The sequence below is a fragment of the Strongylocentrotus purpuratus genome, unplaced genomic scaffold (assembly GCF_000002235.5).
Source record: "Strongylocentrotus purpuratus isolate Spur 01 unplaced genomic scaffold, Spur_5.0 spur5_scaffold_2, whole genome shotgun sequence".
Classification (NCBI taxonomy): Eukaryota; Metazoa; Echinodermata; class Echinoidea; order Camarodonta; family Strongylocentrotidae; genus Strongylocentrotus; species Strongylocentrotus purpuratus.
Window position 1 is genome coordinate 27,899,849 of NW_022145605.1, and position 17,206 is coordinate 27,917,054.

Consider the following 17,206-nt stretch of genomic DNA (forward strand, 5'->3'; position numbering starts at 1 on the left):
AGTTGCCTATTATCTAGGCAGATGGCATACTTATAGGAGTGTAATGATCATTGGTAGCGTCGCATTGAGGAATTATTGAGAGAGAAAGAGGAGAGGTACATAAAATGGTGATAGAGAGAGAGAGAGGAGTATAAGAAAAAGTATCCAAGGGACAATTGAGTATAAAGATGCTCAATTTTGGTTCATCAAATGAACAAATTTATTTCATTCATAGCACATGGGCATGTAAATCGACAGTTGATTAATTTCATTCCAAGGCAATTTTCATAAATGACAATCATATTGCATTTTGAAGGAAACTTGCGGTAAGAATAGATGGATAAGACAGAGGAAGACAAATTACATTTGAATCTTCATATTCTTAAATAAAAAACTTTTCAAGGAAAAAACCATACACACAGTTTACAAAGGTAAGCAAACCTATGATGAATGTACTGCCAAAGAAAACACATTTTGAATGAACTTTAGACTGCAAATGAATATCATAAATGTTGTCGACAGAGAAAATACCAGATCACAGTTGTCACTGTTAATTTCAGACATGAACTAGATGTGGTTCATTCATGATGTAAGCGACGATTGACCATATCCCGTATACAATCTAGATAAGTTGATACACCGGTTCTTTGGCGAAATCAACTGCATGTTAAAACTTTAATAAAGAATGAATAGCGACACCAAACTGCAATCATAAACATGATTTTAACTAACCTAGAAACTCTTGAAAAAATGAAAAGTAGGAGAATGATAAGAAAGGACACTAGCAGAAAATGAAAAAGATACGCCATAGATAGATAGATAAGATAAATGATACATAAATAAATATATAATCAATACACTGTCAATACATAAATGAATGAAAAGAAACGGAAGACTAAAGATTTAAAGAAAACATTTGTTGTGACGTTGTATGAATGACTTCCTGGCATCAACGTCTCTGAATTTTATTTTTAAAGAGGCTACTGGTACAGTGAAATCTGTCTATAGTATACAGATCACCCAAGGGAGACAAACGTTGGTCTTTATGTAAAAGTGCATATAGTACATGTTTCAGTGAGAAACCATTTTCAAGGGAAACAAAAAAATGTGGTCTTTGTAGACAGGTGGTCACTAAAGCAGGTTTAACTGTACTAGGGAACCATCCATCATCAACGTGAATTTCAGACATGTATTATTCATGATGAAGTTGATGGTGGATCATCTCATCTATCCAGTCTAGATAAGATGATACCTTGGTGTATACACCGGGTTTGTTGGCCAATCAGAAAATAATTTGCATCTTAAAACTTTAACAAATAAATAGCGATACAAAGGTGAAATTATAAACATGATTTCAACTAACCAAGTGACTCTGTATTGAAAGAAAAAAATAGAGAGTCACTTCACGCATGAATTCAGACGTGTATTTATTCATGATGAAGATGGTGGTGGATCATCTCATCTATCCAGTCTAGATAAGATGATACCTTGGTGTATACACCGGGTTTGTTGGCGATGGCACAGCCGTGACCCCAGCTAGTAACACCCACCACGTACCAGTGATCGTCAGGTCCGAGGCAAGATAGAGGTCCTCCAGAATCTCCCTGTATATGGGAGAGAAAAGAGGCATGGAAATAAGGCCTTAAAAAAATGTTGTATTGCCCTTTGGGTTCCAAAACATGGGTTGGTCGGTCGGAATTTAAAAAAACAAAAACTTTTCTTTCTTTTTTAAATTCCCTCTTTGGGCTGATATTTCTCAGTTTTTAATGCTTTAATATATTTTTTTCTAAAAATCCTATTGAATGAATATATCAGGCAAACAGCAGGCTGGGGTATATTTAAAACTTCTTTCCTTCTACAAACCAAAATGCTATCTATATGGATCTGGAAAGCAACAGAAAAAACACTGAAACTATAATCCCTCCCACTCTTTCAGTCTGTCTGTCTCTTTCTCTCTCTATCTCTCTCTCTCTCTTTCTCTCTGTCTCTCTCTCTCTTTCTTTATCTCTCTCTCTCTCCTTCTCACTCTCCTCTTCTTCCTCACCATTCTCTTCCTCCTACTCTTTCTTCTTCTCTTCTTCTCCTCTTCTTTTGCTATTAATCTGTTTCTATACCCCTATATTATACTGAATTACCTTTCTTCATGTTATAAACATGTAATTCCTCCTTGTGTTTTTAATTTAATCATTTCTTGTTCAGATTTTTACCTTATTAAAATATGCTTTGAAAATCACAATTATCTTCAACACAATATTCTCATTAGTTATTATTGACCAATAGAGCTGAAAATTAAATCAATTTTCCTGATAAAAAGTTCAAGTTTTTAATCTTACCTGGCATGCATCTATACCGCCTTCCAAGTGGCCAGCACACAGCATAGTCTTTTCGATCTTGCCATTGTAAGACTTCTTATAGTTACAGATCTTGCGTGGTATTAGAGGCATCCTTGCTTCGTGTAAGACATCTGGACCATTTCCACCCACTGTTTAGGTACAATTGGATTTGAAAGAAATTGTGATGTTGGCCACGAAACGACACAAGGGGAAGAGATTAATGAATGGAACCAAACGATAATATATCCCATTATAAATCGTTAACTGTGAGCCAGAAGGGCATTTACTCTGGCTTTCAATAATTGTTTAATATTACTCAATAAGCGATGTGGTGCATGAAATTTTCGAGAGGACATAATGAAAGAATAGGAAGTACGAGACGGCAGATCTTGAGGTCAAAAGAAACCAACAAGTCAGATGAATACCACGTTTAAAAGAAAACGCCATTGCGTAATAAGAATATCAATAACGATCGTAGCAAACTTGAAGGTTTCATTTAGGGTTACTGCAAATATATCACGAAGGAATTGAGAAAAGAGGACAGGATAAGAAAATATCAAGGAGAAATGGAAGCCCTTAATGGAGTTAGCAGATGCAGAGATATCACAAAATTTGAATCAATCAAAAAGAAAGATAAATACAAACAGAGAGAAATTGATAGAAGAGAGAGGAGGGGCCGGCCGAGGATAGGGAAAACGTATATGGGAAAGTATTGGAAGGAAACGGAGGTAAGAAGAAGGAAAAGAAACCCTGATATTATGACTTACTCTCTGTAACTCCCCATCCCGATATATAACACTCTGTCCTGTCGTTGAGTGGCATTCCTTCATCTAGGCAAGCCCAGTTGATCTGCCCTGTCTCTTGTGGTACCGGCTCATCCAGGATTAGGAGGGCGATGTCACAACCCACGCCACCGTGCTCGCCGAACTTCTTATGGACGATGATCTCCCGAACGAGTCGATGTTGACTGCCGGCCTCGGGGACGAAGTCGACCGAGTGTTTTCCGAGGTGTACCTGCCATCTGGAAGTTGCCATCCTGCGTGTAGGAAGAGACGAAAAATAAGTTTTAAAAAATGATAAAAAATAATTTTGCTGATTTTGTTTATCACTAACGTTTCTTTTCAGAAACCCCAGATAGGCCTATATGATAACGGAAAGACAATCCTTTTACAAGAAATCACTATAGTAGGGTAAGATTGAAATGCGGCAAGTTTAATTGCATTTAGAGCAGCTAAATGAATTACTGATTTCTGCCATCAAGGGTTTAATTTGATATTTAACAGTTCAAGAATTAATGAAAGCCTACCTTCCATCTTCTGATGACTTTAAGCCTACTCTGAAACATAAAATAATGGGGAAAATTTTAAGTTTGTTAACATTTGAACCTATAGAATAAACGGTTCAAGGAGAAGAGGAATGTTTATAAACGCGGTTTGTTTGATTAATGACTGGACCTTTATTTCTCTGCCTAAGAGGGTATCGGGAAATTAGAAATGTCCATAGAGAAGGCCCCCCCCCCCACCCCCCCCCCAAAAAAAAGTTATAATAATAATAATAATTAATAAATAAATGAATAATAAATAAATTAATTTAAAGACAATTAAAAAATACAAAATAATAATAACAATAATAAATGTGATTCCGCCCTTTTAGTGACAACAAAAAAATTATTTGAGGAATCAGATTGGCGTCGATTAAAAAAACTCTTTTGGACAAGGGTACAAGAATAAGAGGTCCGACTATAACTTTTGTTATCCCGGATATTGTCTACCCCTTGGACAACTACCCCCTAGGACAACTACCCCATAGGGCAGCCACCCTTTAAGACGACTAACCTCAAGGACAACTACCCCCGGACAACTACCCGCAGACAACTACCCCCGGACAAGTACCCGCAGACAACTACCCCGGACAACTATCCCATAGGACAACTACCCCCAGGATAGTTGTCCGAGGGGTAGTTGTCCTAGAGGATGGTTGTCGTAGGGGGTAGTTGTCTGGGGGTAGTTGTCTGGGGGTAGTTGTCCTTGGGGGTAGTTAATAATAATAATAAAATAAAAACGTTACTTATAAAGCGCTTACCACCGAAGTCTCTAAGCGCCCTTAGGAGTAGTCGTCCTAGAGGGTGATTGCCCTAGGGGTAGTTGTCCTGGGGGGGGGGGGGGTAGTTGTCCTGGGGGTACTTTTCCTTGGGGTTAGTCGTCCTAGAGGGTGGTTTCCCTAGGGGTAGTTGTCCTGGGGGTAGGACCTGGGGGTAGTTGTCCTGGGGGTAGTTGACTGGGGGTGGTAATCCGGGGGTGGATGTCCAGGGGGTAGGTGTCCTAGAACCATTGTCAAGTCTATATTTTAAAGCATCAGATGAATGCAACATCGCGAGCCAGACACCCCCCCCCCCCCCAAAAAAAAAAAAAAAAAAAAAAAAAGGTACGAGGCGCTTAGTTTCTAGAATGTCAAATTAAGGGATTTGTGATCCCTTAAAACAGAATCTACAGAATCACGTCATATATTGTTGCCAATAGTCAGAGGCTAGCCTTAATGTAAGTAGGCCTACCCCCCCCCCCCCCTCCCCCGACCCTCGTATATAAACTTCCTTCGGTGCGATTACAATTACAAACTTACATGGGTCCCATGAAGCAATGTGCAGCCGTGAGCACAACCTGCGGGTCGATCAGCGTGCCGCCACATACGGGTTGCCATGATCCGCGTGTCCGGTAGAACAGCTGGGCTTGCCATGGCCAATCTCCAGCAATGGCTGGATATCCGCCTACGATACGCTCCGCCAGAGCTAGGCCGTCATCGCGGAAATGAATGTGACTCTTGATCCCGCACCCGATCACTATAATGAAACGATTGAAAGAACATTGTTCTTCTTGCAGTTTGCAATAGTTTTCAGAGCAATTTTAATTTAGCAACTTCCTACTTCGTTAAGATAGATTTGTGGTTAGATTTTTTTAAATATAATAATCCCCAAACCTGATGATCGGGTGTTAAGGGCGTTTGTTTTGAAATTGAATCACGACTTTACTTTTATATCACTCTTTTATCCTTTATGTCGAAAGGTCTACAAAATAATGTAAGAAATTGCATACTGAAATACATGTATATTCACTGTTTCTACATCTACTCTAGATATTGGATGACTTTGGCAGGATAAGCTCCCACGTGACTGTGTCTCACATGTGACGTCACGAATCTTGACACTGGAGGCAGAAAATCTGGATCTCAAAATTATCATTTTTGAGAGTTATTATTACTGCGGGCCTCAAATATATTTTGAAGAGGAAAGTTGTTACATGATCAGTAAGGCTTCCCCTTCGCAATAATATGGTTTTAGCAGATTTTAACGAGTGACTACTTTAAACTAATCAGCTTTACCAACGACATCATTCATACACAGAAAACAAATATGTTTGATGTTTATTTTCTGTTTCTATCAACATGTAAACTTTTAAAATGCCAATTTCCTTTTTTTCATTAAAACTGCACTAATAGAAAGTCATGCTTACTTACCATTTTCATTGGCGCAAGGAGCTTGTTCACACGCCTCCTCTTCCTGGCTTTCACCAAGACATCGTTCACCAGGTGATGCACAGACACGACTCCGTGATCGAGTACCAAGACCACAAGAAGGATGACATTTACTCCAATCTCCCCACGACGACCACCCGTACGATCCCGTCCATGCGATTTCAGTTTCTGACAACGACAACAAAAATGAGATCTATTTTTAGATTATTTTTTGCTCGAGAGGGGTGATGGAATTATTGACAAAGCCAATTAGGATGTGGGCAAGGGACAGCAACTCTACTAGGTTCTAAGCCTATATAGTCATGCTTTCTGGTCACATCTCTATAACGGAAACTTCATTTAAATTTCAACATTACTGTAATCGCAATTCAATGGGAAAGCATTTAATTAAGAAAGGAAAATGAAAACAGAATCCCTTCTTCCCAACATCTCGCGCATTAATAATGAAAATAGCAGGAAAACGGAATGCTACATTATTCAGTGGTATCCGTTCATACCTGCTGCTATCCTGGCATATTCATCCGGCAATAATTATTTACAGGTAGGAAGTAGATAAGTATGAACGGGGCTAACTATTATGCTCACCACAATCTTCTTCGTCCGTATCATCACCGCAGTCGTCATGGTTATCGCATCTCCATCGCTGAAGGACACAGAAATGGGTGTGTCCACACAGGTAGGACCCTTTCCAACACCGCTGAAATACTGGCAGTGTGAACAGAGGAAACGATTGTCACCATGACCATTGCCAAAACCAACAGGAATGAAATTGGTCATCTTCCTGTTTTTTAATTCATTCTCTTCGAAACACGATGTATTTTACTCGTTTTTTTTATTTTTTTAAGAATAAGATATCTTTATATATCTCAAAGTTGCCAGAATCAACCTACTTTAAATTTATACTTTATACAGGATTTCGAGTATTATTTTATAGAATATATTTGAATAAGTTGTTTCTGAAAAGTATCTAAATAAGACTGTAGACCTATGTCTGAAAGATGTCTAAAAGGTCTTCATATATATATATATATATCTCCTGTACTCGTTCGCAAGATTTATTGTACATCAAAAGGCAGGAATTCATCTCGTTTTTCAGAATACATACACTTATTCTTTGGGGGTTAGTTCTCCTTTAATTTGTTTTGTTTTGGCTCTTCTTTTTTTTGGTCCAGAAAAGTGAATCAAAATCCTCTTTCTCACCTGTTCCGCACCATCCGCTGAACTCGTCGGCCATATCGGAGCAGTCAGCGATCTCATCGCATACCCAGGGCCACTCTAAACATTTCGATCCTCCATCACACGAAAAACACTTTCCTAAAGGAAAGGATGAGACAAATCTATCAGATAAATTATGTTTAAAGTACGATGTTATTTGTTTTGTGCAATTTTAACAGTCTAATATATCAGACTGTTAAAAATGTATTCGGTTATAAAATGTAAATGCGGGTAATGCGTATATTTAAACTAAAAATAAAATAATAACAATATACCCTTATTTCGTTATTCAGTGTTCTTACTCTGCATATTATTTACTCCTGCACACACCATTCTTGTTCTCCTCCTCTTTAACCTCCTCCTCCTCTCCTCCTCCTCCTCCTCCTCCTCCTCCTCCTCCTCCTCTTCATCATTATCATCATAATCGCTAAAAGAGTTAGAAATCGTGCTTGCTTAAAATAGTAAATTAACGTTGAATGATAAAAAAATGATATTACTGTTTACTAAAAATGTTAGCGATTATGATGATAATGATGAAGAGGAGGAGAAGGAGGAGCAGCAGAACATAAATGAGGTATAAAGATGATACTTAGTATTGATTTTGTGTATATATTATATTTACCTAGGATTTAACCTCATCAGTATCAATGGAAGAAAATAAATGTTTATTTGAAATCATTTGAATTGAATACTGTTCTTTCTGAGGGCCATGCAATCATAATTATAAAACGAGTTACACGAATTCAAATCTTTAACCTTCATCACTTTGACTGATGCATTCCTACCATTTCCGGCGCTGCATAGTTCGTCACTTTCATCCAGTCCATCAGAACAATGCTGAGTGCCATCACAGATTTCTCCTTCCTGGACACATCTAGTGCCATTGTCACAGGAGATACGGGGACATATTTTGGTTACTGAAGCTGCAGGGGGATACAAATAAGGTGATATTAGTAATGTAAACTTTAACAATTCAAAACAAACTGTAGTAGAGAGGAGATAAAAAATTACGACTCGGTGGCATTAATACATTACATGTTATGCCTAGAGACGTTGCGTGTAAACGAAATCCTATTTTCAGCTTCGAGCCCTTAAGAATGTCCAAAAGAGCTCTCGTTGGGTGCAACTTTAAACCCGATTGGATTCTAACTCTTTCCAGTGTCTTTAAGGTCCGCCATTAAAACTCACAAGCAACCTTTGTTTTCTTAAGCATTTGTCGAGTTACCTATTATTTTTGCAAACTTAAATGTTCAACAAGCAGATTCGTAATCAAGGCTGCGTATATGCCATGAGTTACAAAATGATACACCCTGTCTGCTTTTTACAATACATCTCTAAAATTATTGTTCGATATTGCATGGGACAGTCTTGAAGCTTTTAGATTTATGTTGTTTTTTATTTTCATCAGAAATGGATCGATATCATAAACCTGTCGTATCTTACCATGATTTTCACAATATTGATGGTCTTCATCGCTCCCATCGTCGCAGTCGTAGGATCCGTCGCACATCCATTCTAGCGATATCATGTTATCACCAGACTTACACTCGAACCCTGCCAGGTAAAACAAAGTAATACGAAAAGTAAAACAAAGTAAAACGAAGAAAAAAAAAATATCACTTGAATGCTTAAAATGTTTCGAACGTATATGTGTTTCACAACATACTACTGTTCATAGAAATTGGGATTTTTATGCGATGATGGAATAATAAATATAAACATTACTTAAAGTTACCTTCAATATTAAATCAAATCACCATTGTTATAGTTATCTTAGAGATTGTGCCTGCATCTGATTTTTGTATGCCCATGTGGATTTAGTTTTCTTTTAAAAGTCTAGGATTAGCAATTGTCGTCGGTACGTTGGAATCTCGTTATAAAGAACATCTCAATAACAAACTCTTACTTCTCTATAATTATGCTATTATCATATATTATTGAAAAAATCGGGTCTTTTGTTTTTAATTTTTTTCTGAATATTTTTTCTTGTAAACCGGGTGATTTGTTGGTCTCGATAAAAGTAGAATTCACTGTTCATCATTCTAATACTAGGTTAGTGTATTTTAAAGACCCCCGATGCCTCAAATGTAGTGCACAGTACCATTCAACTTCGGAAGTCTTCGGAAAAGATAAATGTCTTCATAATTTCCAGTGAATCATACATACCGTCATATTCGCAATTAATCCCTTCATCTGACCTATCGCTACAGTCAAGATACCAATCACAGGCTAGATAAGCGGGGATGCATGACCCGTCATCGCACTGGAACTCGTCCTGGTGGCACGATGACGACTGGCGTCGTGGTCGTCTGATGGTCTGCACTTGTCCTAAAGAATGAAATATCAAATATTTCTTAACCGTGGTCTTAAATTTAACGATTCGGTATCAGAGGTCATGATCTCATAGAGGTGCCATAGTCTAGTGGATACGTAGCTCTCGTTTCGAGTCCCGCTACGGCACTAATTTCATTTGGCAAGATGTTAATCTACATTGGTCCTTCTCCATGCAAGGGTGGAAAGAGTTCCATAATATACCCCCGATAAATAAACACTACTGTCTTATTATTACACTTTCTTTCTATCTCTCATTGTCTAACCGCAACCCTAGTTTCCCGTGTTTTATATATAATAATATTATTAGGTAGACCGATATCACTCTGAAACTTATCTATATATTTTTTTTCTTCAATTTTAGTGGGGGTACATTATGGAACTATTGCCTTAAATCATAAAAGACGTATAATCACAACCCCTTTCCTTCTCTTTCTCCTACTATGACTTGTCATTTAAGATGTTTACCTTCTTAAAATTGTCTAAAAACAGATTTACTAAACCTTTGCTCTAGCTATTTTTGCAAGCATTCAAATGATTCGCAATGCAGTTATTATCTATTTTATTCATATCTGATATTTATACAGGGTGTCACTTATCACCAATTCGTTGGTCTTCCATGAGGCCCTGTTTGGTAAGAATAAAACAAATGACAGCAGCAAAAACAAAAACAAAAAATGCACAAGCATATAAAAAGGTACAAATTAATTGGTATCCTCGTGAAATAACTGATAACTGAAGAATTATCCTTGATCATTTGGAAGAAATATGTGAATTGAATTTTCAATTCAACAGAAAATACAATAAAAAATGAAATTAAAAAAAAGAATAGATGATAACCACGTATTTAAAAGAAGAAAAAATGATTGAAAACGTACATTTTTATAATCTGATATAGATAACACACGGGATACCGAATTTTCCATTCGATTGCTCTTTAATCAATAGACTTAGGTTGTTTACAAAATATGAAGTTAACCATGTCAACCAAACAAAAATACGAAAAGATTTCCCAGAGGTTTCTAAAACTGAGCGATATGATTGCATGGGACAGTCTTAAAGCTAAATGTTTTGACGTTGTCTTTTCATTAAAAATGAAACGATATCATAAACCTGTTGTATCTTACCATGATTTCCACAATATTGCACCACATCACCTCGTCCATGTAAACGTGGTAGGCCTATGTGTTAATCAAATTTATAGTTTGATAGCTTACCGTTTATCCGGCTGGTGCAATCTGCTTGAAGAATGGTCACACCGATGACGAGAAATGCCAAAACTTGACGTCTTGAAATTAAAAGAAAAGTTGACAATGACATCTTGTTCCAAACGTTTTAAAATATTAGCGATATTTAAACTGAAATTTGAACTGTGACAGTAGTTTCATTAGAGAGCCGGTAGACCAGTCTTTTTTACCGCTGTAAATTATCTTATCGCGTTCCGACATCAAAGAAAGGACCTCGGAAATCCATTACACTCGATCTACTCATTTGTATCTAACAGACCATCTTCGTAATGCATTCTAATTAATGCGTGCTTTCTATCTGCTATTATTGTGACGAGGCATGCCATTCAGCTGTTTCAAAACAACAGATTTCCTTTTGTTATTTGACCTTTTAGGTGCGTATAATACTGGAATGGCGCGAGATCTGGCCAACCTTAGGCAATCTACTGAGGTCACCAAGAACAGCCTTTGTCCTAAAGGCTTGCATAAAATCATTGGTTTGAATGGTCTGCTGGCATTACATTCTTTAAGGGTTTATCTCACTGTGCGGCAAATGATTGCGAACGGAGCGAATTTGGGGTTTCGCCAGGGTTCATTAAAGGCTGCAAAAGGTTCGTATAAAAGGTTGCAACTAAATTCACAAGCAGTTTTCATTGTCTCAAACGGTTTATCTTGGCGAATTTATTTTTTCCGCAAACAGTTGCAAGCGTTTGCAAAACAGTCGTAAGCCTTTGCAAACGGTTGTAAGACGGTGTCGCGGTAGTGCTTTTTGATTCGCCAATTCAAGCGACCACGTTACCATAATGCTTCCCCGGCCCCCCCCCCCCCCCCACTCAGTGTTATTTAGGATACGCATATGCGTGTTCCAATCGACCCCCCTTTTCAGCAAAAGTCCGGTGTGTAAAGTCAATACGGGTCGACCTTTTTCTTTTGTTATACGAGCCTTTTTCAGCACCCCCCCCCCCCCCTTTTTCAGCAAAAGTCCGGTGTGTAAAGTCAATACGGGTCGACCTTTTTCTTTTGTTACGAAAAGGACATTTTGGTAACACGCATGGGGTCCGTCCGTTCTCGGAGTGGGGGGGCCGGGAATGGTTCCTATATAAAAATCGACCCATTGAGCACTAGGTGCCCCCCCACTCAGTATTTAGGGTACGCATAATTATATTTATATGTGCAAATTTCAAAAAGAATTCCCCAATTTTCGAGGAACTAAAGATCTTGAATACCGTAAAGCCAAAGAAGAATAGTAACTGGTAACTCGTTTTTGCTAAATGGAGGTTTGAAATAGAAAATACCTTTTGTGGCTGCCTACATTCCTACTGTATTTATGATTCATTATCATTTTACGATTAACGTTCTGATATTTATTTGTCTTATTTTATGTATTGTGTTACTCTCCGATTATTTGTAAATATTGTGATTCTGTTTTGACTCAATAAGACATAAAATATATATCACAAGGGGGTGAAAATCCCTCGATGGGCAATCCCACATTTGAGGAAATTAGACAAATTTGTATTAATTAAAAATCTAAATGGTATCTCACCTCTTTAATAAATAAGTTTTAGAATTTGCAAACAAGCTTTCTCTCTCTCCCTCCCTCTCTATCTCTCTCTCTCTCTCTCTCTCTCTCTCTCTCTCAATCTGTGTATCGATTTTCACTCTCTATCTCTCACTCCAAGTCTCTCTTTCCCCCTTTACCCTATCTTTCTTTTCTCTGTCTTTGTATCGTTCATCAAGATAAGTATCTTTGAAAAACAGATGCACACACAAACTTTTTTTGTTTAATGATATGATTTATTTCAATGAAAGCAACAATATATTATTTTCCGAAATGTTTTCATTTCCAGGTTACTTTCGACGTAGATGCAGTTTCTTAGCAACCCATCGCTTAACTCGCATCCATCTACTAGGCCGATGGAGTTTGGTGATTTGACTTTGGATGGTATTGAGGCTAGGGCGATCGTCAGGATTATCAGCCATGCACTGAGCTCCTAGCTTGGACAGTTCTCGAACCACGGGAGAACGGTGACCTGCAGAAAGGAAGAAATAGAAAAGTAAAAGAGGCGTTACAATATATTTTGCCACTGTTCCTATACTTCATATACTGCATAAGTATTAACAGAATTTATATGTATACATCAAAGCTGGATGTGCTTGCAGCCCCTACGATACAGCGCCATCGTGAAATTGTATAGAAAAAGAACTGTGAGTAATTTTAATATTCAGACTGAGCAGCTTTCTTACAAAGGATTAGAATAATGTATATGAATTTTTTCGTAAACCTATCTCTTTTTATGAAAAAGATAACTATAATTACGAACTTATACTAAGTATGAAATTCGGCTTTTACCTCCAAATATCTCTCCCATATCGGAGAGGATACGGCCGACTGAAAACACATCTGAAGCGATGGATGCTGGCTGCTCATCCAAAACAACCTCAGGTGCTATATAGTCTGCCTCTCCTCCATGTACATACGCCATTTTGAGTTCTTTGGAAACTCCGACCATTTTCGCTGGGGCGGTGATCGTACTCGCCATCCCGAAGTCGATGATGACGGCGTTGTATCGCTTGCCGCGTTTTTCCAGGAGCACGTTGTCGTTCTTGAGGTCATTATGGAGAAGTCCGTGATCATGGAACTCCATCATGCCCTTGACGATGTCCTCTGCGATCTTGACAACGTTGTACATCGACAGCGATGGCGGTTCGTGGAGAGGGTAGCCGGTACCCGTCTTCTTACACCCCACGAACTCGACGGCCTGGCAGAGTTCGTTGCCGAGATCAAGGGTACCCCAGAACTTGGGAAAGTAAGGGCTGCCTGACATCAACTGTTGGATCATTGCCTCCTTTGTTGCTCTGGTCCTGGTTGCCTTGAGTTCTTCAACCATTTCACCAGGCGAGGCGAAGTCGTCTGACCATGACGGCTCTTTGATTGCAAGAGGAACGCCTGTGGAACGATGACGTGCTATCACAACCCGACCATAGCTGCCCCTTCCAATTTCTTGGAGCGAAATGATGCTCTGTGAAGAGAAAAAAGTATATTGAAATTTAAAGCAAGCTTTTTAGGATCAAATAAAAGACAGCAGTAAATTCCTTGTGTTTGTCATCAGTATTCCAACATCGCTGAGAAGGGATGACATATTGTTTCCCAAAATATTTTAGCTTACACTTTATAACTTCTGAGGGATACTTTTAATGAGGACTTAAAAAAAGTCCATCCAATGTTTCAGTGGATATATCGGTTCTTGCTAAGAAACACCCCCCCCCCCCCTCTATCTCTATATTAAGGCCATCACGGATCATGATGCAACTTTTCTATTACAAAAAAAATATATTTGACTTTCATACCTTTACAGTCCATCCCATGTCAAAGGTCACGAAGTCATCGAGTATGAGAGTCTGACATGAGACCTTAGGTTGCAGCATGTGGATGACCTCTTCATCAACACTCTTGTTCTGATTGGCCGATATCTCTGGCTCAAGAGTATAACTGTTTTGAAAAAAAGAGACAAGAAATTTCAATCTAAAAGGTTATAAATAAATGCCACCAAAATCAAAAGTTTTCTCCTTTAAAATGAATATAAGTGTGTTAAAAGTGGATGCTAAGGCATTTGAAGATCCTTAAGTGCATGATCATCGAATTAATTTCATGTAAAAATGTATTGAGATCTTTTAAATCAGCAATATGCATGATGGCTTTCAAATATTGTGGGCATCATTATTCTTAAGTACAACACTTCTACTCGACGGTAATTCATTTATGTATCATAAACAAATTGAATTCCGAATTTACATGTTTAGAAGGGGGGAGAAATATTTGCCGCACCTCTGTTTTGGGATGAACGTTGAGATTGCAGCAGAGTCGGTTTGCTGGTCTTTCGACTCCTGGGGGAAATCCCCGCCGGGATAAGCTTGGGCTTCTTGCTTAGCTTTGACCAGTACGGCTTTGACTATCTCAATGGCTTGAAGGATCTCATCCCCGTGGTCGGACACTGGTCCCAGGGCTAGTCTTTGACGGCGATTTGCCATCCGTTGAGCCCTCCGCTTTCTCTGAGCTGACATACCGATGTCTATCATTGTCAGAGACTTTACGATTTATCTACGAACAAATTAATATGCAGTTCTAGAGTGAATCTTTTTTTTTAAAGCAATGGTTCTCAAAATATTCGACCACATTTATTTAATCCATATTTCTTTGATTTTGTTTTGTCCGTACATAATTTTTCTTAATTTGGCTTAGGCCTACCAGTCATACTGGATTTAAACTTGAATTGGGTATATCATTAAATTCGCGTAACATTGGCCTTAAGATAAAATACATACAACACCTAACATATAAAATTTTATGAGAATTGAAATTTTATGGTAACTATATATTACTATTCAGTTTATTCCAATCCATTAGTGTGTGAAAAAGAGGGAATTTTGACTGAATTACCTGATTACAAAGTAGAAATCTCGGGAGAAAATCTCTCTTGAAGAAAGTGATTGAATTCGCTGATTCAATGAAGAAAGTTTCGAAAGCACTTCAGAAAAAGCAACATATGCACTCGGAAGCTAGATCAAAACTGAACACAAAGCGCAACGATTTGTTGTCTAAAGAGACCATTCAACGCGCACCCATACCAACCATTATGTCGTCATCGAGGAAAACTTTAAGCCAATCAGAACGCAGTAAATCTCTACCCAGAGAAAGCTAGAGCGTGGTAACCGGTTAGCGTAGCATCATGAGGTCACAGTGGTTGCGCGACTTCCACGCATGCGCTTTTCATCTATCAGAGCTCATTTGGCAGCTTGAATGGAAATTTGAGTAGAAATACCCAGGGTAATTAATAATTGGAGGGTCGATAGGGTAATGTGCCCCCCTTGATTTAAAACCAATTAAATCAAGGCAAATATCTCGATTGTCAAATACAGTGCTTCTGATTATACATGTCTATAACAGTGTGATAGGGGTCATAGCCAAGATAAATATATTTTATTTCTTCTGATTATTATGCGTCTTCCCAGCGACCCCCCCCCCCCTTTCAGCAAAAATCCGGTGTGTCAAGTCAATACGGGTCGCCCTTTGTCTTTTGTTACGAGCCGGAGAGTTTGGAAACACGCATGATATCCCTCCGTTCATGGAGTGGGGGGGGGGGGGGGGGGGGGGGGGGCGGGACTAGGAGTTAGTAAAAGGTCCCAAACATTCACAAATAGTGGCAAAGGATTGGCAAATAGATGCTAATCTTCGCTAAAACTGTCGCTAACATTTTGCTTACAGTCAGGGGCGGCGCCACAGGGGGGCAGGGGGCGGACGCCCCCTATCGTTTTTGAAAAAAGGATAGAAAAGGAAGGAGAAAGAGGAATAGGAGAAGGAAAAGGAAAGGTAAAGAAGGAGAAGAAACGAAAAGAAGGAGAAGAAAAGAAAAAGAAGATGGCCAGGAGAAAGAGAACTATAAAATGTAAATTATGACGTAAGGGGGGGGGGGGGGGGGAGAGGGAAAAATTAAGTTAGAGATAATATAAAAAAAGCAAGCCAAATCAGGCGATCAGATTAAGATGCGTCATTATTACATTTACATTACCAGAAGTTCAAAAATTGGTTTACGATGAAAAACCTTTTACCAACTGAAAAAAATCAAATTAATCCCTAGTATCTTCTAAACCCGATTGTTCAATGGAAACTACAAATTGATCTATAACAACCCTTCTGAAAAATATGGTGACACCCCCCCCCCCTGCGTTCTTGTTCATGTCAATTACAATTTAGCAAAAAGTGTGCACCAAATCAAGCCATTTATGTATTAATTAAAAACAAAATCTTCAACTTCTGAGGGGGCACACCCCCCCCTTCAGACACCCCCTTGCGTTTTTTGTTTCTGTTAGTAGAACTTAAGACTGTTTTCTTTTTGATTTGGCAAAATTAATTTAACAAAAAAATCTTCAACTTCGGAGGGGTACATCCCCCCTTCAGACACCACCCTGCGTTTTTCGCCCTCCTAAAAAATAACCTGGCGCCGCCCCTGCTTAAAGGTACTAATAGTCGCCAACTGCTTTTCGCAAACACTTTTGCAAACATTCGCTCAAAATATTTAATGTTGTTTATTGTCGCAAAACATCGCTATAAAAGTCGCTAAATGTCGCAGAAGCGATCCCTGATTTTCGCCAACATTCGTCAGAAAAGTTGGCGAGTCCAAATTCGCAACGTTCGTAAGTGTTCGACGCTCATTGAGATACACCCTTTACAGCGGATAAAACCTTGCAACATTATGTAATGTTGCTTTGTAGCACAAGTACTTTTATTAGTAATTATTCAGGTCGTCAAAAGTAGCCGATGTTTTAAGTATGCCTAATACTTGGATACCTAAATAAAGTGGTGTATTGTCCGATTTTTCGGTAATAAAAAAAATTAAAAAATCAGTGTAATCATGCACTATCTATATTTCTGTCAATTTGACGATTACTTCATACTGGAAAAAAGAGTAAGGAGCACAGTTTACAATTGAGCATTTTACAGATTCATAAAAATAAAAATAAATCATCTTTCAATACCTCTTATTACTACCCTTCACAAGGGGGCATAACAATTGCCAAGGGTCATGACTAACC

The 17,206-nt window shown here is 38.4% G+C and overlaps 1 protein-coding gene across 1 annotated transcript; it reads right to left on the reverse strand.

Annotated features, from left to right (window-relative positions):
- Nucleotides 1–1,378: 1,378 nt before the first annotated feature.
- On the reverse strand, nucleotides 1,379–10,858 carry LOC582875 (transmembrane protease serine 3). Its single transcript, XM_030992148.1, has 11 exons — nucleotides 10,604–10,858; nucleotides 9,222–9,383; nucleotides 8,499–8,609; nucleotides 7,841–7,978; nucleotides 7,041–7,154; nucleotides 6,426–6,545; nucleotides 5,823–6,008; nucleotides 4,932–5,148; nucleotides 3,080–3,348; nucleotides 2,313–2,461; nucleotides 1,379–1,583 (listed from the first exon to the last, which is right to left on the reverse strand). The coding sequence occupies exons 1-11, from the start codon at nucleotides 10,704–10,706 to the stop codon at nucleotides 1,407–1,409; spliced, it is 1,746 nt and encodes a 581-aa protein (XP_030848008.1). The 5' UTR covers nucleotides 10,707–10,858; the 3' UTR covers nucleotides 1,379–1,406.
- Between the last annotated feature and the right edge of the window lie 6,348 nt (nucleotides 10,859–17,206).